Raw genomic sequence first — 27,601 nt, 5'->3', positions numbered from 1 at the left:
CAGACCAAGTCGCTCACTTTGCTCAAATAATCCAATTAATTTGAGAAAAGGCGGGCCAACTGGTTGATTCATTCCGAGCTTAGAGCTATGGATTTCCTTAGTAACTGCAAAATGTTCAACCCTTGCTTGCTCATGAAATAAATTCTTGAGCTGCAGGTTCATTGTGTAAGAATCTGAATTCAGAAACTGCTTCTGCAAATCTGGACTCATTATGGCTAGCATTACACACTTGACATCATTTGAAGCGTCTTGATGATGCTTTTGTGCAGCCCTTTCAGCAGCGGTTCCACCACCTTCTGGAAGTACAGGGATTGGAGTGTCAATGACAAACTCTTTTTTTTCAAGCATTATAACTATTCTTAAGTTCCTGTGCCAATCAAAAAAGTTACTGCTATTCAACTATTCTTAATATTGTTGTTGTTAGCCATATCTACAAATTGAAGAAAGAAATGCAATTTTAAATTTCATTTTATCATAATTAGTAACTCTAAGTAAAGCACTATGCAAAACGAAGTTACTAATATTTTATTCAATTATAAGTCCATGTCCCGTCGAATTAAATAATTCCAAGATCCTGTCCCACTTAGCTTAAGCCAGCAATGGCTAGTCACCCAACCTAATGATTCAGGTAAGCATCATGTGTGCTAATTATATCTTGTCATATAATTCTTGGTTAATAGAAACAACATTGTGTTACCTATCTTTGCCTCAATATCTAAGAACCCCTTACTCGTATTGTTGAGAAAGCCAAACTACCACGTAGAAGTGTAATTTACTCATACCTTATATAATCCAAAGATTAAAAGTAAACGTTATTACAAAGGTAAAATTTGTTACGAGTGATCAAAGATTTTATAGGTGTCTACTGTTTATACAAGGCATCCTTTCAAATATTAGTTGGACTGGTTTTTCTTTGTTGATTGTTATAAGTGAACTAATTTATAAAAATAATCAATCATAAACAAAACCATAACTTATGCATAATATACTATAGAGCAGTAGACATCAAACAATGCATAGTACAAAATACTGTAGTCATATTAAAGCATTTAACAAAATATAAAAGCATCAAAAAATTTGTAGTATTGATTCAAGTGATTAAATCCTATGATTAATAAATCACACAATTCTACATAGTAAAAACAGAATTTAGCTCCCACTGAAAGAATAAAGAGTTTGCAATTTCCTTATGTATTTAAGAAAATATGATCAGGGAATTAAATCATAGTCAGACCATCAATCTAATACGTGTAAGCCATGGCTCTGATACCACTATAAGGAAACTTGATTACACTATACTAACACATCATAATTATACTCATGGATCTATACACATACTGATTATGAATCTAAGGAAAACATAGTGCTTGCTTCCTTACTGAACCTCTGATTAAAAGCTCTGCAGAAAACTCTTGATGCTTCTGAATCTCTTGGAGGACTTTCTTCTGGTTAGAACAATCAGGCCACAGATTTAAGTATGTCAATTGAAGCATCTCTATATGGTTGGAAACCAGTACAATCAAATCGTGAAGAGCCGATGGCTTAAATCTTCTTCTTCACACTAAATATACCAGAGAATGGAGAATACTAATTCTCCATTTTAACCGAGGATCTTATATAAGTGTTGTTCAACACTTCTATACTTAATCTCCTCTGAATTCATATATTTATAGAAAATATCTAAACTGATGAGGCATTAGATTAACATGAAACCAAACTTGATAAGATTTCAGTTTTAACAATACTTATCAAAACAGAAGAGTTAAGTATAAAAAAAATAATTAAATTATACTTTAATTATCTTTTCTTTTATTCACCTCTTTCTATATTTTCTCCATCTCCGGAATTAGTTAAATGCGTTTTACGCACACATATAGGTTTGATCCATACTTAGTGGTTGTGACCCTATCGGATTATTTTAGTGAGCTACAAAGTTAAACATTATATACTTTGTTGATTGATAGCGGATTCCACCCAATCATAATGATCACTTAACTAAATTAATTATTGTCAATCTGTGACTGATTCGATTAAATCGATGCAGATTTGGATTAAGGACATAATTCCTTCACATACATCCTTCATCTCAATCTCATTCTTGAGATATTGATTTTTCTCAATAAGCTTTGAAACCTTTTCAAGCAAAGATCTATTTTCTGCAGGCATGGCTTCATCCTTCATAGGATCGTCCATGTCACTAGACCTATAAATTTAACATATATAAAGATTTATTGGAAATATATTTTGTATTTTGTACATCATCGTTGTCACTGGAGATTTCCTCGAGTCCAGCAAAGCAGAGTTGAGCAACTTCATCATCTGAATCGATCTCAACATCATCACTCCAAGTGATTAATGCCTTCTTTTTGTTCTTCAGCCTGTAGCATTCCTTTTTGAAATGCCCTTTCTTTTCACATTCGAAGTATGTATTCTTGCTTTGATTGCTTAGTTCTCTTTGCTAGAATTAGATTTGAAGTCCTTTTTTGGAATATGTGACTTCATAGGTCGTTTAGATGCATTCCGTTTGGCTAGAAATTTATGAAACTTCTTGGTAAGAAGAGCAATTTCTTCATTAAAATCATCAGGAGACTCATCAGTTTCGGCATTGAGTGTAATAGTCTTTTTACGAGGAGCTTCATCTTCTTATCATATCTACATAGCTGATTTTTTTAATTCTTCCAATTCACTGAAGAGTGTTAAAGTGTCCATAGTCGAAAAAAGTGTTAGCATTGCCCTGAAGATTTTCTTATTGATCTCAGATTGAGGAATGATCATTTCTAATAGTAAGATAGGGTTCATCAAAGTCAGGAATCTTCCTTGTGCATCTCGAACACTTTCATCTCTTTCCAACATGAAACCTTCATAATCACTTAGTAGCATGCTAAGTTTGACTTCACGTACCTTAGAAGTGCCTTTATAGATGACTTTGACCGTATCCCCGATTTGTTTCATAGTACATGCTAATACTTTTCATAACTCGGTAGCTACCATGCCATTATGAAGTGAGTTCATAACTTTAGCATTGGAGTTCATTGCATTCACTCTTCAGAAGAGATATCCTTGAGGGATTTGTGCTTCCCATGTTTCATTGGAAATGTAAAGCCATTTTCTGCAGCATCCCACTCGAATGCATCACGCTGGAGAAAGATTTTCATCCGGAATTTCCAGTCAATGTAGTTTTTACACCTTGGAGAAGTGGTGGATAATTATTAAAATACCTATCTGGTTGAGCCATGGATCACTAGCAAAATAAAAACTAAAAAGAGAATAAATGCACCTGCTCTGATACCATTTAAAATTTAATAGCTCGATAGATATTTATTATATTCTAACTGTCAAAGTAAATGAGACAGTCTTTTATGCAAATGGGACAATCCCTTTACAAATGAGACATGGAATGAGATAGTCTCTATAAACTGAAGAATGAAAAATGCTGAAAAATGAATAAAGTAAAAACACCAGAATTTTTTACTTGGTTCGGCCCTTAATCCTAGTCTATGGCCTACATCCAAGTCCCTTTGCCAACTAGCATAGAGAAAATATTATATCAAGTTTAGTAAAAGAACTTAGAGTCTTTTCCTTGATTACAAATATAGCACCTGAAATAAACCCTTTCCCAAGGTAACCTTGCTACCTAGCCCACTGTTATTCCTTAGCCTTCTAGCTACCTTGCTATACTTTGAAATCAAGCCTTACCACAATCCCGCACAAAGTTGATATGAATACACGAGTACAAGAATAAACAAATTGATTACAACTCAAACTGTATCTTGTTGGCTTACAAGAGAGTGTTTCAGATGAAGAGAAATAGACGTGAAAGCATTAACCTTTAAATATGAAATACTGGAGTTGTATTTATAGGTAAGGTGCAACGGATTTTTATTTCAAACAAGAGATAAGATAACTGATATGTATAAAACAGTTTTGTTTGAAATGATTTGAATAAGTTATGAGGATAATTTGTTGGAGTATTTGAAAATGGATAAACTTAGTTAAGATAAGTATTTGAAAGATTCAAACTAAGGTTAAGATATGGTTTGTTCAAAAGAAGTTTATATTCAATCAAACTAAGATTTACATTTTAACCCTAAACATTATCTGTTAAAATATCACTGGAAACTGCAATGCATTAATCTCGGATATGATTCTGTTGTAAACTCGTTGAATCATTCTGTTATATTTGGATCATCATCACAAACATTGTAATTAAGCCAACAGTTTATGCACTGGATCCCAACATTTGTATACACTCTGAGAAGTTAAGTACCCCATAGAAATCATCTGGGCCGCCATAAATGTTTTATAAACAAAGGTTCGATCTGAAGGTGATTGATGATATGATATAAGTAAAGCCGCCGAGTCAAATATCCTTTTTGAAGTAGAACCTTGATAAGCAGTGGTTAGATGAAATGATGGCCAATCAGTTGGAGCTCCTTTTTGGTGAGAAACTAGTAATGTGTAACAGTATGACCACGTTAATTTCAGTAATGACACCAAGCATGTCCACGATTCATGTTTTGCCAAAAATCCTGACGTTAGGATTCAACTGGAGGAGAAAAAAGACCTGATGGAGAGTCCTTGTGGTTGAAAAATGAACTAGATAGCTTTATTGGAAATTCGCAAAAATGACAGAAAAATTATGGAGAGCTCCCTTATCTTAACATTTACCTCATGCTCACGGTGTCTCAAATATCTCCAAAACTCAGAAGTCTGTCTCTAGCCCGGAAAGCAACAACAATGATTTAATCATATTGACCTGTAATGTTTAGTAAATGTAAAACAGAATCACCTTTTTTGATCAGTCAGATGTCATGATGAGTTCTTCATAAATAAATTTTAATATTTTAATGTAGTCATCCATTAATCGAGAATGATTTGCTATTGAAATATATTGTTCTTTCAAGAAAATTATCCTTGAGCGTGACTGGTTTGCAAAAATATATTCTAACCTACTCTATGCTTCAGCTGATGTAGCACCAGACTAGGGCCTGTTTGTGTCCTCGTTTATAAGTTACTTTTGGCTTATAAGCCCGTAACAGCTTATCGACCAATGTTTGTCGACCCAACTTATAAGTTGAATTTATAACTTATAAGCTGATAAATGAAATGTTGGTAACGACATACTTTTTTTCAACTTATTTTCAATTTTTCCCTTTTTATTAACTTTAATTTTAAATTATATGTTTTAAATGTTAATTTAATTTAAAATTTATGAATTGAGATAATTATATTTAAAAATTAATTATTTTAGTTCATTTAAGTTAAAAAATTCTGAGTTAGAAGTAAAATTATCCAAACACTTATATAACTTATAAATTTTCATTTACTTATCACTTTTAAGTTAATTATTCATTTTAAGTCATAAATTACTTATTTTAAGATTTCTCAAACCGACACTAACTGTAGCTAACAACTTCTTCATAAGAAAAAGTTATTCAGCACTCGTAACTAATTTTGATAGATAAGGTTGTATGTTATAGTTATCTTGTTTGTTCACGTAGGTATTATGGAGGGAAAACAACAGTCCTTTTAATATATTCATTATATTTGTAAATAGTGAGAATATTACAAATTGAAGATTCGATGCAAGATAAATGGTTGATTTCATTGCAACATTGAGAATAAATAAAGATGAGGTTTCTATAGTAGATAAAAAGTAGTTGACATGATTAAAAAAATAATAATAAAATAATTTTGTGCTTGTTTGAGTGTTTTGGCTATCATATATCATATAAAGTTTAGCAGGAAAGATGGTTTTTACGTTAATCCATATTGTCATATATGTAGAGCCTGATTACAGGACATAAAATAGAGATAAACTTAACATTCTAGAAAGTAGTTATCTCCTAAAATGCTACATGGTGTTTTGGTACAACAAATAAGATAAATATAATAAACAACCTTATCCATATGCATTTTCTTTTGAATTGTAATTCCAATAAATTTCGTAGTATACTTTTTTTTGCCAAAATATACCGATGACGTAATGGAAGATAGATGCCAAACATTTTGTAATGATTTTGTAGGACATATTTATTGTTGAAACTTTTCTACAACATATTATATATAATATGTTTCACCTGGAATTAGGGGTGTGCACAGTTCAATTCTGTTCAGTTTTTCAGTTTTTACCAAAACAATGATCAAACCGTGCATGTCGGTTCAGTTCGCTTTATGCTATTAACCGTAATCGAACTGTTCAAACTGTTAATTTTTGATCCGGGTAACCATTTGTAGGTTCCCATTTTAAATTTTTAATAATTTATACTTGAATATCATCATGCTAATAAAATTTTATAAATGTCATCCGCACATAGCGATAACTAATATCATCAACTGAAGTCCATAAATTTATGAACAAGCTCTTAAGTAAGTATATTATATATTTTATACAGGTAATAAAAAAAATGCACCTGGAAGGATAGAACTTTCTAGTGTAATGACTTTAAAAAAACATTATGTGCACTGAATAAGCAAAATATTAAGCTGTTTTGAACATATCAGTAATAACATGCTAAGTTCATAAATATAATTTTATAACCCAACCTGTTGTTAGGAATAACGGAGATGCATGCATAAAGGTTTGCAAGGCCTTTATTTTACGTTGGTACCTTCAAAACTTAGTTTAATAACCAAATTCTTTCTATTTCCGTAAAGGCTGCCTTTGAGCTCATGCCGCCTTATAATTGTTTGGGTTTGCTAGCCTTTAATATGAAATAGAAGAGTAATGAAGAGTGAAAAAGTAGTGGCCCTTGGCGGATCACGAACGACTAGTTTTGGGATCTTGGTAGCATCGAAGTAGAGCTTTGTCTTTACGGAGATACTATCCGGACAAGGGTCAAGGATCAGCGGTTCATGGAGGGATAGTGTGTCCTCTCCACCTTAAGCTCGCACGAGGAGACGCAAACATGGGCTGGGAAATTTACCGGCTAAGGGGGAGCGAAAAAATATCAATGAAGCTCTTAATAATGAAAATTGGATTATGAAAATGCTTAAAGAGCTCAATCAATTTGAAAGATGTGATGTTTAGAAACTTGTAGAGTCACATAAGCATGCTTCTATCATTGGTACTCAATGAGTTTTCAAGAACACACTTGATGAATTTGGCAATGTCACTAGAAACAAGGCAAGACTTGTGGCACAACGATACAATCAATAAGAAGGCATTGATTTTGATCAAACTTATGCTCTGTTGTAAGATTAAAATCTATCAGAATATTACTTTCTTAAATGGATGTAAGGAGTACTTTCTTAAATGGATTTCTTAAAGAGGTAGTTTATGTCACACTACAAGAAAAACATGATCCTACAACCGTTTTTCACCGTTGTTTGATGTCAAAATTTTTGGTCGTCTATTGAGGAGCCGTGTGATTTCGATCAGACAACAGTGCATCGAACCATTACTAGAAGCTACAGACACAACAGGTTCATAACTGTTACCGAAACTGTCATTCAACAACAGGTTGTATAAAAGACTGTATTGTTGGAACAGTTTACCTGCAACGGTTTTCCTCAAGAAGACAACGGTGTATTACTGTCAACTAAGAGTGCAAAATTTCTATATATTATTTGTCAAACAACGGGTAGTTTGTTGATTGTTGTTTGAAAGGCTAACCACAATAGGTTTAGGACAATACAGTTATGTTATGATGTCTTAGACAACACCTTGAGCCAGAGTATTGTAAGGAAGTCTTTCAAACATCGGTTTGTGAAATGTATTTCCAATAATGAGTTGTGGTTAACGGCCATTTTAAAGCTCTTTTGACCACATTTTTTGTTTAACTCCTATTGTAGTGCACCCCTTGAGACAACAGCGTCGTATATAATGTTGTTTGAAAGGTTAACCACAACAGTTTTAGGTCAATACTGTTATTTTATGCTGTCTTATACAACAGTTTTAGGTAAATATTGTAAGGAGCTATTTCAAACAATGGTTTGTGATAGTATTTTAATACTAAGTTATGTTAACTGCCATCTTAATGCTCTTTAGACCACATTTTTTGTTTAAAGCATATTGTAGTGTTATCCTTGAGATAACACCATCGTATATTTTGTCGTTATGTGAACATGATAGACACAATATTACCATGTTTTAAAGTGTTGTGAATAGAGCTTTAGTCAACTGTTAAAACAATGTTACAGTGTTGTTCCAATTAGTTTGGTACAATGGCTGTTTTTGATTGAGAACACAATCATCTGTTGTATATAAAATTTTGCATATAAAATCCTGATTTCATCCAAACCACCTGTTTTCTAAAAACTAAATCCCAAAAATGAATCCACCAAAAATGAATCCACCAAACGAACAAACCGAGAACTAACTACCAATCACAAAAAAATCAAAATCCACCAAACCAACAAACCTAGAACTAGCTAGAACAAGAACAAGCCAATATATATAAATTCACCAAACCAACAAACTTAGAACTAGCTAGAACAAGAACAAGCCAATATATATAAATCCACCAAACACATATCAATCCAACAATCCTAGAACAAGCCAATATATATATATATATCCACCAAACATCTAATATAAATCCACCAAACACAACCAATCCAACAATCCTACAACACTAGAACAAGAACCGGGCAATATATATAGATTGAGCACAATATATATAGATTGACCATGCAATCTACTAATAGATTGAGACAAATCTATCAATCTACCGACAATTCTGTTTGGATTGGACCAAAAAGTGCATCACCATGACCAACTGCATAATTTAAAGTTCAAATCCGACTACTAGTTCAAACAAAAGACCACAAATTTGGAACCTAGATTGCATGGCGTTTCATGAAATATTTTGCAAAATCACAGCGGATCTCGTTAATGTCATCATCAGTGTAAACCAAGTTTGATCTGCGCATCCACTGAAAAATAACCCAAAATTTTACATAAGTCATACAATTAAGTACTGTACGAGTAAGAGTATAAGTCAATGGGAAAACCCAAAGTGAAAATCTCACCTTAGCAGCAAACTCAAGTTCTTTGTCCTGAACAATCTCCTTCATATAGCGCATCACAAACAGGCCACAATCCTTGGTTCCTGACTGCACTCGAACTCCCTGGATTAATTAAAAATGCATTACAAAAGCTGTGAATTGGAGAGAAAGAAGCTCTTGTATGTATATTGCAGAGAGATAACTATACAAAACAGATTTGGTGAATGTAAAAAATAAGTCTCTAAACTATGAGTGCAGTAGTGTTTATATACAAGCATTAATCTAACTAACTTCTATCCTTAACAACTAACTGAGATGTAACAAATAATTATTTAATTACAATATCAACTAACTGAGATGTAAGAAATAATTATTTAATTACAATATCCTTAATAGCATAGAAAAAATATGATGAGAATTGATTATTACCGCCATGTTCTCCCACAAAATTTTCTTCTTGACAACCTTGTTGAGATCCTCTTTGTAAATTTTAATGGCACTACAACCAAAATAATACCAGCAAAACCATTAAGCAACTGAAAAATGCGTGGTCTATCAAAGTTCAAGACTCCATACAGATATTTTAGAAGCTGAATCTTACTTGTCGACAACATCCAGCCATTCCACATTAGCGATTCGACGTTTTAGAGGGTCCATGTGGTAGACAACCTCTGCCTCAGGATTTGCAACAGTTAAATTCCAATGGTTCCTACACAAACATGAATGAATTGAAGCCTTGTCATAAAAATTGAAACTTAGAAGCTCCAAAAAAAATCAATTTAAAAAGGCATGTGATCCTGTTTAGCTAAAACATTATATGAGAATGTCTAACTAGCTAGCTCTTGGATTAAAACTTACACGTCATTGTAAGGCATAAGAAAGTATTGCCCTTTCTTAGCATTCTTAAATCGTGCAGCGAGTGCACGCGACCTCTGCCCTGCATTACCACAGCCAATGGCACCAATTGTGGTGGGATCTACGAACTTGATCATGTTGGTCATCTTATTTTTTTTGACGTATTCGTTTATGGAGCTACATATAAAAATATGAGAGATTAAAAAAAAATCGTTTCTGGAGCCACAGACTAACTATGAGATATTAAAAAAAAAATTGTGGAGAAACTTACTGAATAAAAAGGACGATCACAGACCCCGACATTTCACCTCCAGAGCACACCGAATATATATCTGATAAGTAAATGGCCATCTTTTTTGTAGAGCCAAAGGCTTCTTGGGATAGTTGAAAAGAAACCGTTCGTTCATCAGCTAAGGCACCCTTTGCCCATGTCCACAAACGATTTAATGCAGATGGGTAATTTGCACCCATCTCAACAACAAGCTCTGGTTCAACATCAGCGACTAATTTATAAGTCTTCTTTTTTCCCTTTTTCTTGGCTTTCTGCAGAAAATACACATGAAAATAGTAAGAAAGAAAATACTAAATAAAAACATTCTAGCTATATAGTGCTATTCTAAATATTTTTACCTTCGGAGCTGACAAAACATTGGAAGTGCTATTGTTCCTCATTGTTATCAAGTTTCTTGGCCATGCAATAAAAGTTCCCATGGCTTGTTCCACGGTCAAAATCTCGTCACCGATGGGATATGGAATCTTAGCATCTCCTTGAATGACTTGAGTGATTGACACTCTTGCATTCTCTTCCCCAAGTCTGACTCCATGGATTGTCTCCTCTCCTTCAACAACAACAACTTCATCAATCTTCGCACAAGCTACAATGTTGCTGAGCGATCCAAGAGCCAATTTACAAACAGAATTATCCGGAGCATTCACTTTAACTTCTTCACATCTGTCTTCCTCAAAAACAATTCTACAACTTTCATCCTTGCCATCCAACCTCTGAGCATCCTCAGGATCCACCCCTAAATCAACAAACAAACTTTCAATCTTTTGAATTTTCAGACCACCTCCCTCCTGTTGAACAGGAAATAAATTCTTTGCAGTTGTAGGTGTAGCAGGATGGTTTACAGCTGCATCAACATCAACCCCGCCGTTAGAGTGACAGCTTGCTTGTTGGGAAGGATGCGTTGGAGTACATTCTTGTTGTACGGGCCTTTTCAAGATCTCTGCCCTCAGCTTTTCCATTTCAGCAGCCCAAAAATCATCTCTCGCTTTAATTATTTTTGGAGTCTCCTCTGCCAAGTACCTCTGAACTCTTTCCTGTATCTTTTCATCCATTGTTCTAGCTTTTTTTTGCCTTGGAAGATCAAAATAAACCGACTGCTTTACATGAACACCTTGTCCACGGACCCGTCCACCATGCTCAGGCTTACCGAGCGCGAGTGTTAAAACATCATCAACACCTTCAGCTATTAGTTTCCCTTCCTTAACCTCCTTTTTCAATTTTTCCTAAAATATTAAGTGTACCATATTATCACAGTCTGAGCTATTTCCATGTAAAAGACTAACATAATTAAGTACCATATACTTTCAATTAATTAAGACAAAAATTAATATATAACTTACAATTTCCGTTGCTTTATCTTCAACAATTTTTCCTAAAAATTTACCATCTTTGTCCTTCCTTGCTAGGACCCAGGTTGACGACCGATCAACTTCCTCTTCATCTGGATGAGATTGATACTGCATTCACATGTATATGATCAGGAAAGTATAATAGTATAAATATGTTAGACAAATTAGTTTGTATTAGAATAATAACTATGTCATTTCATTATTACGCACCCATTCATTCTCGAGGTTAGCATAACCTTTTCGAGATATCCGATGTGGATATACACTCAGCATCCTTCTTTGTATAGCATCATCATGACATTTCTGCATAAGAAGCACGAATGTGGTTATGAAATCAATATTAATTAAATACCAAAAACTAGAAACAACAAGTATGTTTTAATGCTAACTAGAAATAAGTATGTCATAATGCTAACTGGAAACATACCAAAAACTCAGGTGACGTGCGATCAGCAACAAATATATCCCAATGCGATTTTTCTATGAAAGAGAAATCTGCAGGAGGATAGGCCAACACTTCAGGTTGATCTCGATAAGGGAGAATGTAATTTGTGGTCAGTCGACTTTTGAACTCCCTCCATTTCTGACCAGCGGAACGTAAAACCAACTTTTTCGCAGACGGAGGTAAAATGAAACCCAGCTACATACATAAGAAATTAAAAAGATATCAGATACATAAGTAATGAACATATAATGAAAGATACATAATTATTTGAGTTTGTTTTACCAGAACACACTCCCAAAGCTTGTTCTTTGTCTCATCGGGAACACATTTCCAACTATCATGCCAGATTGGTGCTTTGGTTCTTGCCAAAACCCCAATATAGGATTGCATTTCTGCCGCTTCAGGACCATACGGCTCTCCCTTTCCATTAAAAGACACATTAAGTTTATTCCCCTGGATCTTTCGTCTCACAATTCTATGCATCGTTACACAACCTCGCTTGAGTAGTTTTAGTCCTTCATTGTTGTTCGGGGTGGTAACAGGTTTCACTTTTTTCTTCTTATTTTTGGAAATTTTTTTCTGTAAGATTTCAGATATAGGCTTCTTCTTCACAGACTTTGGGGAAGAAGTGGATGGGGTGGGGGTCATAGCAGGGGTCTGGTTGTTTAAGGACCTGGTCTTTCGTAAAGCCCTGATCACATTCATGGTAGTTGGGTGGGATGAAGACCTGGACCTTTTAAGCTCTTTCTTCTTTGGCCCTGTTCTCGGTGACTTTCTTGTGTTCAATTCTGTCTTCTTAGACTCACTTTTCTTTTTCGGAGTGGCCATTATCTATACACCAAACAAAAACTAAAGTTTAAAACACATGTATCAAATGTATATGGAAGAAAAACCAAATTTTAGAGTCACATAATATAGAACATGTAAAATGAGCTGTCATATATCTAAAAGGACTTCGCATATATGCACGAAACATATATACTCAAACAGAGGCAATGTGTTTATGTGTTCCGTGAATCAAACAGAGGCAATGTGGATCAAAATCCACAAAATCTTAAGTGAAACATTAAAATCAAGCATAGTGAAACACTAAAATCAGGGATGCTGAGTGTATATGCAGAGTGTATTTAGAGGAACACTAAAATCTAGAGTGAAACATAGAACACATGAAATCAGGGACTCACAAGCATAGTGAAAATACAAAATCAACACCCACAAGCATAGTGAAAACCACAAAATCAACAAAATAGAACACCCCACAAGCATAGAACACCCCACAAGCATAGTGAAAACCCAAAAAATCAACAAAATCAACACCCACAAGCAGCATCATATATTCAAAACCCCACAAGCATAGTGAAAACCCACAAAATCAACACCCACAAGCAGCATCATATATTCAAAATCCACAAAATGCATTTCTCAAAATCGAAACCCACAACCCCTAAATACATGAAATCGGGGACTCAAAATCGAAACCCACAACCATCATATATTCAAAATAGAAACCCAAAACCCCTAAATACATAAAATCAGGGACTCAAAATCAAGAGTGAGTGACAAAATGCATGCAAAGGACGCATATAATCGGAATGAAGATACCCAAAATATCATATACTCTACAACCCCTAAATACATAAGATGAAAAAACCCCAAATACAAAAGATAAAATCAGGGACGCTAGGGTTCTAGGGTTTAAGCCCATACCAGTGATTAAACGGTTGAGTAATCGCCCTTGTCGCGTGTGATGCTAGGTTGAGTAATCGCCGTTGTCGCCTGTGATCGCCGTTGTCGCCTGTGATCGCCGTTGTCGCGTGTGATAAAATGAAAATGAAAAATGAAATTGTGAATGTAAACTGGTAAAGTAAACACCGCGAAGCCAAGGTGGGAGACAATTTTTGATTGGGGGGAAATGAAAAATCAAATGAACGGTGCTGATTTGAGATAGTACCTCAATCTAACGGTATGTAATGTCTTTTAATATATTTTAATTTTTAAAAATTAAATTATCTTGTCTGAAAAACTGTTGTTAGACATACTTTGTTACAATTGTTTAGTTAATAATTTCGATTAGAAGATTTTTATTCGGTTCAGTGTTTCGTTAAAAAGATGACTTTATTTTAAACATCTTATATTTTCCGATAAAATCTGTACATGACTACGCTAAGTCGATATTAACATCCGTACGGTTGGATCGTTGACAAATCCATTTTATAAATTAATTAAGTCAACTGGGTAGTAGTACCCGTGTCAGGGACTACAGCTTTTACCGGATTTCTATTAAAAAGACGAACAAGAAGAGTTGATTATTTTCGGATAAAATTTGTACATGACTACAATAAGTCGATATTAACATCCGTACGGTTGGATCGTTGACAAATCCATTTCAGAAATTAATTAAGTCAACTGGGTAGTAGTACCCGTGTCAGGGACTACAGCTTTTACCGGATTTCTGTTAAAAAGACGAACAAGAAGAGTTGATTATTTTCCGATAAAATCTGTACATGACTACACTAAGTCGATATTAACATCCGTACGGTTGGATCGTTGACAAATCCATTTTATAAATTAATTAAGTCAACTGGGTAGTAGTACCCGTGTCAGGGACTACAGCTTTTACCGGATTTCTGTTAAAAAGACGAACAAGAAGAGTTGATTATTTTCCGATAAAATCTGTACATGACTACACTAAGTCGATATTAACATCCGTACGGTTGGATCGTTGACAAATCCATTTTATAAATTAATTAAGTCAACTGGGTAGTAGTACCCGTGTCAGGGACTACAGCTTTTACCGGATTTCTGTTAAAAAGACGAACAAGAAGAGTTGATTATTTTCCGATAAAATCTGTACATGACTACACTAAGTCGATATTAACATCCGTACGGTTGGATCGTTGACAAATCCATTTCAGAAATTAATTAAGTCAACTGGGTAGTAGTACCCGTGTCAGGGACTACAGCTTTTACCGGATTTCTGTTAAAAAGACGAACAAGAAGAGTTGATTATTTTCCGATAAAATCTGTACATGACTACACTAAGTCGATATTAACATCCGTATGGTTGGATCGTTGACAAATCCATTTCAGAAATTAATTAAGTCAACTGGGTAGTAGTACCCGTGTCAGGGACTACAGCTTTTACCGGATTTCTGTTAAAAAGACGAACAAGAAGAGTTGATTATTTTCCGATAAAATTTGTACATGACTACAATAAGTCGATATTAACATCCGTACGGTTGGATCGTTGACAAATCCATTTCAGAAATTAATTAAGTCAACTGGGTAGTAGTACCCGTGTCAGGGACTACAGCTTTTACCGGATTTCTGTTAAAAAGACGAACAAGAAGAGTTGATTATTTTCCGATAAAATTTGTACATGACTACAATAAGTCGATATTAACATCCGTACGGTTGGATCGTTGACAAATCCATTTCAGAAATTAATTAAGTCAACTGGGTAGTAGTACCCGTGTCAGGGACTACAGCTTTTACCGGATTTCTGTTAAAAAGACGAACAAGAAGAGTTGATTATTTTCCGATAAAATTTGTACATGACTACAATAAGTCGATATTAACATCGATAAAATTTGTAAATGACTATCCATAAGTCAATTTTTATTTGGATTTAATTGATTTTGACATTCTTGGACATAATTTAAGGATTATTTAAAATTTTAACAACCCAATCATTGAGCTTTGTTATGTCTGAATGAGAACATAATAATTGAAGTCAAAATTAGGTCATTCATTACTCCTCATCTTATCCCCTCCTGTACTCTCCATCGTGATTCGTGGCGGCTCCATCGCACCTCGACCTCCTCGAACCTCCATCGACCTCGACCTCAAGCTCGACCTCGACCTCAAGCTGCTTCGCACCTCCTCCATCGCACCTCGACCTCAAGCTCAACCTCCCCCATCGAACCTCGACCTCCATCGCAGAGACCTCCATTTTAGGTAAATCCGTAACCTAAATTATCTTTTTAGTGTTTTAGGGTTCCTCCATTGTTTCAGTGGTTTAAGCTCTAACACAAGCTCACCTCTGCAATTAATTGTTTGAAGTGATAAGCTTAATAGTTAATTGTTTAATTAGTTAGTCATAATCTTAATTAGTTAATTGTTTAATTAGTTAGTCATAATCTTAATTAGTTAATTGTTTAATTAGTTAGTCATAATCTTAATTAGTCACCTCTGCAATTAATTGTTTGAAGTGATGCACATTGGGAATTTGGGTTTGTGATAAGCTTAATTAGTTACTAATTGCTAATAGATTATGTAGTTGTTGCTGATTGTTTTGGTTTGGTAGTTAGTCATAAGCTTAATAGTTTTGGTTATTTGGGAATTTGGGTTTGTAATTGTTTTGGTAGTTAGTCATAAGCTTAATAGTATATGCTCTGTTTTTGACCATCATGTCACTTTCTTTTTGCAGCTTGTTTTATATCAAAATATGGATAGGTCATGGTTAAAAGCTGATAGAAGAACAAGAGAGTTTGAGAATGGAGTGGACGATTTACTTATGTTTGCCTTTGAGAATGGATATAACGAAGACAAAATAAGTTGTCCATGCTTAAAGTGCGCACATAGCAAATCTTGGAAAGCTCGGATTGTTAAAAACCATCTGTTTCAAAATGGTATTGATGAAACGTATACTCGCTGGATATGGCACGGGGAGCCAAATATTGTAGAAAGTCCTGTATTGGATGAAAGTGACAACTCAGTATCTTCTAATTACCAATTCTGCACAAGAATGGGTGAAGCTGACGATGATGATGTTCTTTCTTCAGATTCTTCAGATTTCATCAACCATGTGAAAGGTGAGCATGAACCTCTTTATCCTGGTTGTGAGAATTACACTAAGATGAAAGCTTTGGTTAAGTTATTCAACTTGAAAGTGAAGCATGGTATGTCTGATTCATGTTTTTCTGATGTTCTATTATTGATTGGGTCTTTGCTACCAGAAGGCAACAATGTCCCTTCTTCTTTCAATGAAGCGAAGAAAACCTTATGTGCATTAGGAATGGGTTATGATAAGATACACGCATGCCCGAATAATTGTCTACTATATCGTGGGCCACAAGATGAAGATGAGACTACTTGTCGCATATGTAAGGCCTCTAGATGGAAACTGAATAAGAAAGGAGAAGAACAAGAAGGAGTCCCTGCTAAGGTCTTATGGTATTTCCCCTTGATACCAAGAATAAGAAATTTGTTCAATACACCAGCGATTGCGAAGGACATGACTTGGCATGAGACCGAACGACAACAAGATGGTAAAATGAGGCATCCAGCAGACTCGCAAACATGGAAGGATGTCGATCAAAAGTGGCCTGATTTTGCATCGGAGAGTAGAAACCTCCGGTTAGCTTTATCCGCCGACGGTTTCAATCCTTTTCGTGGAAACCGTACTAATCACTCAAGTTGGCCAGTTTTGCTATCGGTTTACAACCTTCCACCTTGGCTCTGTATGAAAAGAAGGTACATTATGCTTTGCTTGTTAATATCAGGACCGACCGAGCCTGGAAATGATATAGATGTGTTCCTTCAACCACTTATTGAAGATCTGCAGGAGTTGTGGCGCGGGAAACAAGTGTACGACGCATATAGACAAGAGTCTTTCGTACTTAGGGGCATATTATTATGGACAATAAGTGACTATCCGACCTTGGGGAACTTGTCGGGACATGTAGTTAAAGGATATAATGCTTGTATTGTTTGTGTTGATAAAACAGAGGCTACTAGGCTGGTTCACTATCGGAAGACGGTAGTTATGAGGCATAGGAGGTGGTTGCCTCGTCATCATCCGTATAGAAAGCAAAAGGCAGCTTTTGATAATAGCGTTGAGACAGGTGCTGGTCCTATTCCATTAACTGGTGAGCAGGTTTTTGAAAGAGTACAACATCTAAGGGACCATGTCTTTGGTAAGACACAACGCCAACATAAACGGAAGAAAGGTGATGCTAGACCAGTTTGGAAGAAGTTATCTATCTTCTTTCAACTTGAGTATTGGAAATTTTTGCCAGTTAGGCATGTTCTCGATGTGATGCACATCGAGAAAAATATATGTGAGGCTTTACTTGGAAATTTGCTAAATATTCCCGGAAAGACAAAAGATAGGGAGTCAGTCCGTCTCGATATGGCAGAAATGGGAATAAGAATGGAGCTAAGGCCAAAAACTCCCGGAAAGAAAGAGAAGGTACCTTTGGCTGCATGGAACTTATCAAATGCTGAAAAGAAGGTAGTTTGCTCATCATTTCTTCAAATGAAGTTACCGGATGGATTTTGTTCAAATATCAAGAATCTTGTAAATATGGAAAAACTTCGGCTTGTTGGAATGAAATCTCATGATTGCCACACAATATTGCATCATTTGCTTCCAATTGCGATTCGGTCGGTACTGCACAAAAAAGTCAGGTGCACAATAATAAGGTTTTGCCTTTTCTTCAAGGCAATTTGCAGCAAAGTCATCGATGTAGATAAATTGGAAAATATGCAATCTCAGTTGGTGGAAACATTATGCCAGCTGGAAAAACACTTTCCCCCTTCGTTCTTCGATGTCATGATCCATCTCTCAATTCATCTTGTGAGAGAGGTTAAGCTTTGCGGGCCAATCTTTCTACGTTGGATGTATCCTTTTGAGAGATATATGAAGGCGTTTAAAGTATATGTTCGAAATGCTGCTCATCCCGAAGGTTGTATTGCCGAGGCATATGTTGCCGAAGAGGCCGTTGAACGTTTGGTCAATTTTGAAGAAGCTACCATAGGTTTGCCAAAAAATGATAGGCATGAGCAAAATGCAATAAGCAAACCTTTATCTGGTGCGACAATGATCAAGCCAAGCAAAGAGGAATTGCATCTAGCACACTTATGTGTTCTGCAAAATAGCAATCACATGAGGCAATATTTTGAGTAAGTTACTAACATATGTGTGTGTGTGTGCATTTTGTTATTTTCTCATTATCTGCAATTCGGTAAATATATTGAAGCAATTGATTTTACTTGTAGTGAACATATAGCATCTTTAATGCTAAGATACCAGCAGCATGAAAATGACGAGGTGTGGCTAAAAACCAAGCAGAATGAACAATTCCCCGAATGGTTCAGGAAAAAGGTAAGTTTTATTTATGTGTTTATTACCTTGTTACGTAGTCCTGATTAAAAACAATACAGACAAGTAATATAAGAAGTCGAAGACATCCAATAAAAAATAAAAACACAGACCTAAAAAAATTGTTTAATTTTTTTTTTATTGTACAGATTGAGACGGAATTGCTCCATGACCATAATAGCATAGGTGATGATATAAGGTGGATGGCAGAAGGGCCTAACAAGAATGTTCCTACGTTTAGTGGTTATAAAATCAGCGGGGTTATTTATAGCACCAAGGAGCGTGATAATAATAGACAAGTACAGTGTAGTGGTGTTTGTGTTGTTGCAGATACATTAATGCTTTCCGAAAAATTTAAATCTGTTGAACATACTTCACATACCTATTATGGAGTTATAACAAGTATATGGGAGCTAGACTATAATAATTTTAGAGTCCCTATATTTCGTTGCAATTGGGTAGATATGAACAAAGGGGTTAAGGTTGATGAGTTGGGATATACATTGGTTAATTTAAATAAATTAGGATTTTCAAATGATCCTTTTGTTCTAGGGAAACATGTTAAGCAAGTTTGCTACATTGATGATACTCTTGAAAAATTTTGGTCTGTGGTGTTGAAAGTCCCGAAAAAGAACTTTTATGACCACTGTGATGATGAAAATGAAGGCTCTGTAGAAATAGAACTTGAGAATGAGCTGCAGTTGCCCGTGTTCCCGAATGTTGATGAACTGGACGATGAAAATACTAGCTATATGCGAGAGGAAGAAGAATGGATTCAACTTCCATAGTGGTAATATATATAATTATTTATAGATACTTGAGTCCATGTACCGCTCACTTTATTCTTTTTGTAGGTGAAGCTCCCATTATCCATGTGTACTGCTCGTGAACCCCTTGATGAGATTACTTTTGCCGTGATAAAATCATCATCTAGTTGACTGAGTTTTCAATTTGTGAATGCTGCTGGTTGATGCTCTTCTTATAATAGATGATGATTTTATCATAGCAAAAATAATCATTCGGCGGACATACAAGTATGGCTAGCTTCTACTGCAGAAACAGGGCTTGGAGATATGTTATCTACTGCAGAGGATAAATTATAAAATTTTCCACATCAAACTTGTGCAAATTAATGTTGATCACTTGTTTTTGTGTTTATGCAGAATTACCAGCATACGGCGGTTGTCAAGGCGTGCAAAATTATGGCTAAGCAGCATGCATGTTACCAAAGGCAGTAAACAAGGATTGTGTTTCCATTTTCATTGTAATATTCACTACTAAACAACTCTGTCTTGTATATATGGAACAATGTAATTTGAAATCTCTGTCTTGTTTAATTGAAAGTGTATGGTTTGCCAATTTTGAGGAATGGCTTACAATTTTGATTGAGGATCTCTAGTTTGTTGTTGGTTGGACCTTTGGCTGATTTATGGTATTATATCTGTTGGTTTGGGTTTATTCAGATTGGACATCTTATTGTTGGTTTGTGTACAGCAGGGTTGGGATATGTAATATGTGCAAGTCAATTTTTTTTTCCATCTTTGCTGTATAGACAACGGTTTCTTTTGCTAATCAGTAAACTGTTGTATGAACCTCTATTATCCCATAATGTTAATAACCATTGTCTATGAACTTTGCTTTCTACAATGGTATTTTAAATCCATTGTTTGATAGAGTCTAAGATATCAGTTTTAGTAAACCATTGTCTAAATTAGACAACGGACTTGTCAAAAACTGTTGTCTTAAGATGGAATGAATTTTTGTACATACAACATGCATGCAACATTATGTAAAAGGGTTACAAACAACAACTCGTAAAATAACAGTTGTCTTAAGATAGAATGAGTTTTTGGACATACAACATTGGTTCACGCTTGTTTAAAATAGTCATAAACAACAGTCCATGAAATCACAGTTGTCTAAATAAGTCAAATCGAAAAGCTTAGACAATAGTGTGCAAAAACCTCTATAAACGTTGTTGGATGGAAAGCAAGACAACTGTTTTTTCATAGCGAAGAAAACCCCGTGGTTTGATTTTTTGGGACAACGGGTATATTTTGAACCGTTGTCTCATGACAGTTGTGTGAATGAGATTTTGGTGTAGTGTCAAGCAACCTCCCCGATTTGAGAATAAAAAATATCCATATTATATATACAAGTTGAAGAAAGCTTTATATGGATTAAGGCAAGCACCTCGCTCGTGGTATGAAACGTTAAGTGAATTCTTAATCAAGAATGGTTTCATTCGAGTACTATTGATCCAATTTTTTTTACTATATTTAAATATAAAGATATCTTAATTGTGCAAATATATGTTGATGATATTATAGTTGGTGCTACTAATGATTCTTTATGTGTATGCATAGTGAATTTGATATGAGTATGATGGGATAGCTCAATTATTTCTTGGACTTACAAATCAAGCAAAATTCTGAAGGCATTTATAAACATCAGTCAAAGTACATCTAGAACTTGTTGAAAAGATTTGGTTATGATAATATCAATTCAAAATCAACACTGATGAGTGCTATCAGCAAGATGACAACTAATGAACGAGGTAAAGATGTTGATATTCGAACTTGTAGAGGTATGATTGGAAGTTTATTATATCTTACAACCTCTAGACCTGATATTATGCATGGTGTTTGTGTTTATGTAAAATTTTAAGATAAAGCTAAAAAGTGTCATTTGAATGCTATTAAGAGGATATTCAAAATTTTAAGTGGAATAATAACTTTTGGTTTATTTTATCCTATCACAAATGCATTTGCTCTTGTTGGGTATAGTGAAGCAGATTATGTAGGTTTTCAAACGAATAGAAAAAGTATAATTGGTCTTTGTTCTTATTGAGGACAAAGTTTGATTTCCTTGTTCAGCAAGAAGCAAACATCTGTTTCATGACCTACAGCTAAAGGAGACTAAATAGCAGGGGGAAGTTGTTGCTCACAAATTCTTTGGATAAGACAACAACTTAAGGATTTTTAAATTTCTTGTGGTCAAAATTCTATTTATTAAGACAATACAAGTACTATCAATATTTCTAAAAATCTAGTGAATCACTTAAAAACCAAGCACATTAATGTTAGGCATCATTTCTTGAGAGATAATGTTGCAAAGGGAAAGTCAAGTTAATTTTTGTTGCTAATGATGCTCAAATTGCTGATATTTTCACAAAACCTCTAGCTGAAGAGCATTTCAGCATGCGTATAAAAGAATTGGGAATGTGTCATTTTCAGTAAGCAAGCTTAAAAGATTCATTCGGTCAACTCACTATCTCAGTCAACTCACTATTAGTAATCTATTATTATTTAATATTTTTGCACGCCTGGCATAATTTATGTTAATTGGTACGTGTTAAGTGTTTTCAATATTTTCGTTATGTGTCGCTATTTATGATCACTTATCTAGTAAATTGCATTATAGTTATTAGATTGATATTTCAATTTTAAATTCATATAAGTGAATATTTAAATGTGTTAATCTATATACATTTTAGTAGATTCATTTTATATGGTTTTATTAGTTATCCAATGAGTTATTTTAGGAATCTATCTAGCTTATTTTGTATTTAATTATTAATTAATTTGAATTAAAACAATTAAATCAGAAAATTATCTTGATTTCTGCACTAAAATGGATGATTGATTCAGAAATAGATTTTCGAGAGTTTCGATTTGATATATGGCACGCTCAATTCCGAGTTCGATAACGTCTTCGTTTGTGAGTTTGATTTTCAAGAACGTGACGATTAATTAGCGTTTTCTCTGTATCTTCTATGTTTTTACTGATTGATTATGATTATACGAATAAAATGAAATAAAATAAAGGTCGATTTATATATATGGAATATTAGTACGCGTTGGATCGTATTGGATCGATAAATAAGTTACTTAGCCGCTAAGTAACAGCAAAGACGATCTGTTTTGATACCTGTATTGGATAATTATCCTAATTGGGCTTCTTATAAAACATTTTATATGAAAATTATGTAATATTATCCCGTCTTTCGAGAATACGGGTGTTGTTGATTTATCGAAATGATTATTATATCGAAAATTTTACGCCGGGACGCATACGGGTCAAACCGTAATCTGAATTGAAAAAGTCAAAACATGGAAAATGTTTAGAATGATCAGATTAGGTTAGGAATGAGTTTTTCGAAGAGTTTCAGTTTTTAAAAACGTAAAAACGGTGGAAGTTGGATGATTCCCGGTTTTATAAAATAGTTTTGTAATTATTCTGAAAATATTTATTAAATTCATAAATCATTTTAAAATCATATACCACTCCAGAAATTACCATAAAAATATCATAATTATCTATATTTTATTCTGGACACAATGAAAGTAACATATTCTCATTTTATCACATATAAATATCCACATATCAACACCAATTATCAGATAATTCATCAAAATTACTTGATAATCATATAATAATCATATAATTATTATTTATTGATAAAACAATTACAGGTTATGTCCCGGATATTACATTCGACATCACTAAAAAAACGGGTAAATAAATTTACTTTTCTCTAAATTTTTTATCATATCACTAAAATATATAGATTTTGACATCCTTAGAGTTCGATCATTCATAAATGTTTTTTAAAAAATTGGAACATCAATATGAGACTAAACACGGGTATGAAGTACCGGTCAAACTACTGGTTGACTATTCAAATAGCAAAGTAAATACATTTATTTTTTTCTAAATTTTTTATCATATCACTAAAATATATAGTTCTTGACAACCGTAAGGTTGGGTCATTCACAAAAATTTTTAAAAAAAATTTGAAACATAAATATGAGACTAAACACTAGTAAGAAGTAATTGTCGAACTATTTTAGTGTTAGGATCTCAACCCCTAAATTCAATTTGTAAAAAAAATTAAAATTTAAATATTCAAATTACTTATTTTTTTCCATACACGTTTCTTTTACATTTTCATATCCGTATGGTTGGATTAAATTTAAAATAAATTCAAAATATGAAACTCAAACTATAATTATTAATTGAACCATAAATATCTAACTACCATAATGATCTTTCTTTTTTGCAATAACTAAAATATAAATTTCGTGTAAATTTTATTCTATATTTTTTCAGAAATTTTTCGCTATTTTTAAAAATCGAATACGACCAAAATCGGTTTAATTTAGTACAAAATTCGTTGGCGAGAAAATTCCCTCTATTTTTTGGCGAGGCTAAATTCGACCGAATGCGGTTGAATTTAGGAGCACGGCTAAACTCAACCGTATACCGTTGCATATAAATACGTTGTATTGATTCCGTTGTAATTAGTGAGGCTAAATTTGACCGAATGCGGTTGAATTTAGGAGCACAACTAAACTCAACCGTATACTGTTGCATATAAATACAATTGTATTTATTCGGTTGTAATTAGTACTTATAAATTCGAATGCGTATATACGACCGTATATAAATACGACCGCATCTGGTTGAATTTAGCCCCACCCTTAAATTCAAACAAAAATTGTTAAATTTGATGTCGGTTGTATTTGTGTTGTGGTATTTACGCTTGTTTTGTTGTAGTGCATGTATTACATATTTAACTAGAATAGTAAGTAAATGGAATTTTAAATAGAAAACAACATCCCTTATAAATAAATTGTAGAATTTTTAAAATAGAATTACAAGTCCTCTCAATGAAATATGAAGGGAGCAAGATCTTTGGGGAGCTATAATTCTCCTTTTCAATACCAGCTATATCCTTGCAATAGTTCTCCAACTCACGTAACGCTGTGGTTTTGGGATCATGTATATGCTCCAAACTCATCCTGGCAATCTTTCATTCCTAAACAATTCATCAAGGTCTTCCTTATATGCCTACAAATAACCAACAATACAAGCCATTATTTATCTTGTAATAGAGAAAAATTGAGAATATAAGAAAAAGTAACAACCACAAGAATTACAGACCTTTTCTGTCACATACTCGTCTTTATCACGAATAGTCATCAAAATGATGTTTACAACTGTAACAACTTCTTCAAAGAAGATAGAGTTAAAGTCGTCCAAACTTTGGGCATTGATCTTTTCCAACAAATTTCTTCCCATCCCTTCAACTTCCCAGTCCTCAAGACTTCTTAAATAAACCCCTTGGTTGGCTCGTGCATCTGTGATAGCAAGGCGCACAACTTGCACAAAAACTAGATCAGGGATATTTGAGGCATTAGGGGATGAGGACGAAGAACCTGCGCCACCACTTGTATTTTGGCGATGTCTATGAGCCAGGTTTTTTAAGATAGAAATGTTTGGAGGTTCTGGAGTCCCATTGGACGTTGGTAATAACCCCCACACCAAAGGCTCCACCCACTCGGTTCCTGTAGTGAGTTCAACTCCCTCGCGCTCAAGGATGGCGCAGTAACGACCCTTTCACACAAAATAAGAACCATATTAAATAACAGTGAATTGATGAACTAGGTACAAGAAACTAGTTAAGGTAACAGAATCTAATCAAGTTGTTTGGAGTTGCTAAAAGAATTTATATGAGAATTTTAATGAACTCTACTTGTTTAAGATATTCAGATTATTCTTAATATTCAGAAGTTGCAAAAGAAAATGAAGTTGATCATCCAGTTATCTTTCCAAAAGAATTACTAATAACTTGATTCTTACCGGTACTTCAATAGCAGCCGGTGTAGTATATGGGAAATATTTTTCATTTTCCCGGTGGTCCTCCCTAGCCATTAGGGATTGATGCTTCAATGCACTGTTATTAACACCACCACCTACAATAGTCATCCACATGCTACTTGGTCAAAATCTTTTGGCCAACAAAATTAATTATGATTCAGCCTTAATTATGCATAAATAAATTAAATATATGATTTACAGAATCAGCCCTATTACCTTGCTCGATTTCTAAATTTATTGGAAGTAGCATATTAGACTGGCCAAAACCTGTCACAGGCTCATTAGTTGCAACCGAGTGGACTGTCCTGGTTTCATCTGACAATTTCTTTTGCCTTTGTCGAAATATCTGTGATTGTTAGATTCAACCAAATTAAAGTTGGAGTATCTAGTTGTTGAAGAAGTAACAAATATTTCTTGGCAAGCTTCTAAAGAATGTAGCACTTGAGTGTGACCTCAGGACCATCAATTCACACTAACACTTCACAAGCGCCATCAATTGCAATCAAGAGATTAAAGTAAATGGCTAACTAAACAGAAACCATAAGGACACAAAGAAAGAATTAGTGGTTTACTTGCAAAAATATTAATAATCAGGTATGCACAATTCTATTAAGTCAAATTATACATAGATATTAAAGCCTTCTCTAGTCTAACAAATAGATTATGAATTTTACAATATATGCATCTCATTTTTGTTCATTAAATAGTTTCACACATTAAAAATTGTGAAGCACCATAACTAAAGACTGCTCATCTGTATAAAAGAAACTACTATAGGTTAAGAGAGAGACCTGCAAATGGCTGCTTATATTTTTCCTGGTCAGTCCCGGCTCATTCATAATCTCCAAAATTTTTTTCCCAGAGCATCCTACAAAAAAATATAATTCCAATAATAGTGTAAAATAGATGTTATAAATGATTTAAACTGGCATTGACAGGACCGGATTAGTTGTGAATTTGGATCTTACTCTGAGGCCCTGAATCTTGTATGGCTTTCACAAATTTTGAGTGGAGATCATGTGTCCAAACAACTTTGTTTTTCTTTGGGCCCGAAGATTGGCTGTCCTTAAACTTTCCCTTGGCTAGTTTGTTCTTCCACTGCTCAACATACATGGAAAATTTTACCACCTCTTCATGGTTCAGGGGCTTGAGTAGGAAGGTAACAGCTCCATCCTCACTTGGTTTCCATGAATCTCTGGCTTTCTTATCGGAAGAGATTACTATATAAGGAAAAAAATATTATAGAGCTTTATAACATGTATTGTTTATAACCATGAATATAGAGGTCGGATTTCGGAACGCTCGAACAAATATATAGAGAAACGAGATACTAATTACCCGTTAAAAAGATGAAAATGGATGAGGACACTTCTATCTGGACAATCTTTTTTTCATTTGTGTATGTACATGATCCCATCTTATTTATAAAAAAATGACCAAATGACTTCTAAGCATTCTAGCACTCATTTTTAAAATTAAATGAGTGATTTAATAGTATAAATTAGTGTAAATTTTGTTGTGAAAAAGTAATTCTTCGTGCTCACCTCTTATAAATAATTATTCTTTTATTAAGCAAAAATTTAAATTTGTCCATGAATCATTTATATGATATTAAAGAAGTAAATGCGAATCAGGGGTAAAATAATTAATAAAAATAAAAGAGCCTACTTTTATATGTTTTCAGATTTCATATTTTTTTTCTTACTAACAACATTTTTACAAAAATTGCAAGGAAAAATTATGTTACATAAAATATAATTAAGAGAAGCCATTGTACTATAAATTTTGTAGGCCAAAAAATGATTAGTCTCTGAGTGTTTTGGTCAACATTTAAATTAGTGAAAATTGAATGTGCTCAAAATGAATGTTATTACTTACAAACTACAGGTAACTTATGTTTCATGTGGATGCTTTGTTGTAATGCACATCCATCCATGTCCGACATA

General features: G+C 34.1%; 2 protein-coding genes across 2 annotated transcripts; one reads left to right on the top strand and one right to left on the bottom strand.

The window, feature by feature from the left end:
• The first annotated feature begins 16,334 nt into the window (after window positions 1-16,334).
• On the top strand, window positions 16,335-19,780 carry LOC141713874 (uncharacterized). Its single transcript, XM_074517455.1, has 3 exons — window positions 16,335-18,781; window positions 18,890-18,995; window positions 19,142-19,780. The coding sequence occupies exons 1-3, from the start codon at window positions 16,335-16,337 to the stop codon at window positions 19,778-19,780; spliced, it is 3,192 nt and encodes a 1,063-aa protein (XP_074373556.1).
• A 4,943-nt stretch (window positions 19,781-24,723) lies between these two features.
• On the bottom strand, window positions 24,724-26,900 carry LOC141713806 (uncharacterized). The gene is made up of 6 exons (XM_074517396.1): window positions 26,624-26,900; window positions 26,447-26,523; window positions 25,872-26,001; window positions 25,620-25,750; window positions 24,939-25,391; window positions 24,724-24,845 (listed from the first exon to the last, which is right to left on the bottom strand). The coding sequence occupies exons 1-6, from the start codon at window positions 26,766-26,768 to the stop codon at window positions 24,792-24,794; spliced, it is 990 nt and encodes a 329-aa protein (XP_074373497.1). The 5' UTR covers window positions 26,769-26,900; the 3' UTR covers window positions 24,724-24,791.
• Window positions 26,901-27,601: the final 701 nt, after the last annotated feature.

Source organism: Apium graveolens, chromosome 1, assembly GCF_009905375.1.
Source record: "Apium graveolens cultivar Ventura chromosome 1, ASM990537v1, whole genome shotgun sequence".
NCBI lineage: Eukaryota > Viridiplantae > Streptophyta > Magnoliopsida > Apiales > Apiaceae > Apium > Apium graveolens.
The sequence above is the reverse complement of the archived record's forward strand: the minus strand, read 5'-3'. Positions and strand labels throughout refer to the sequence as shown.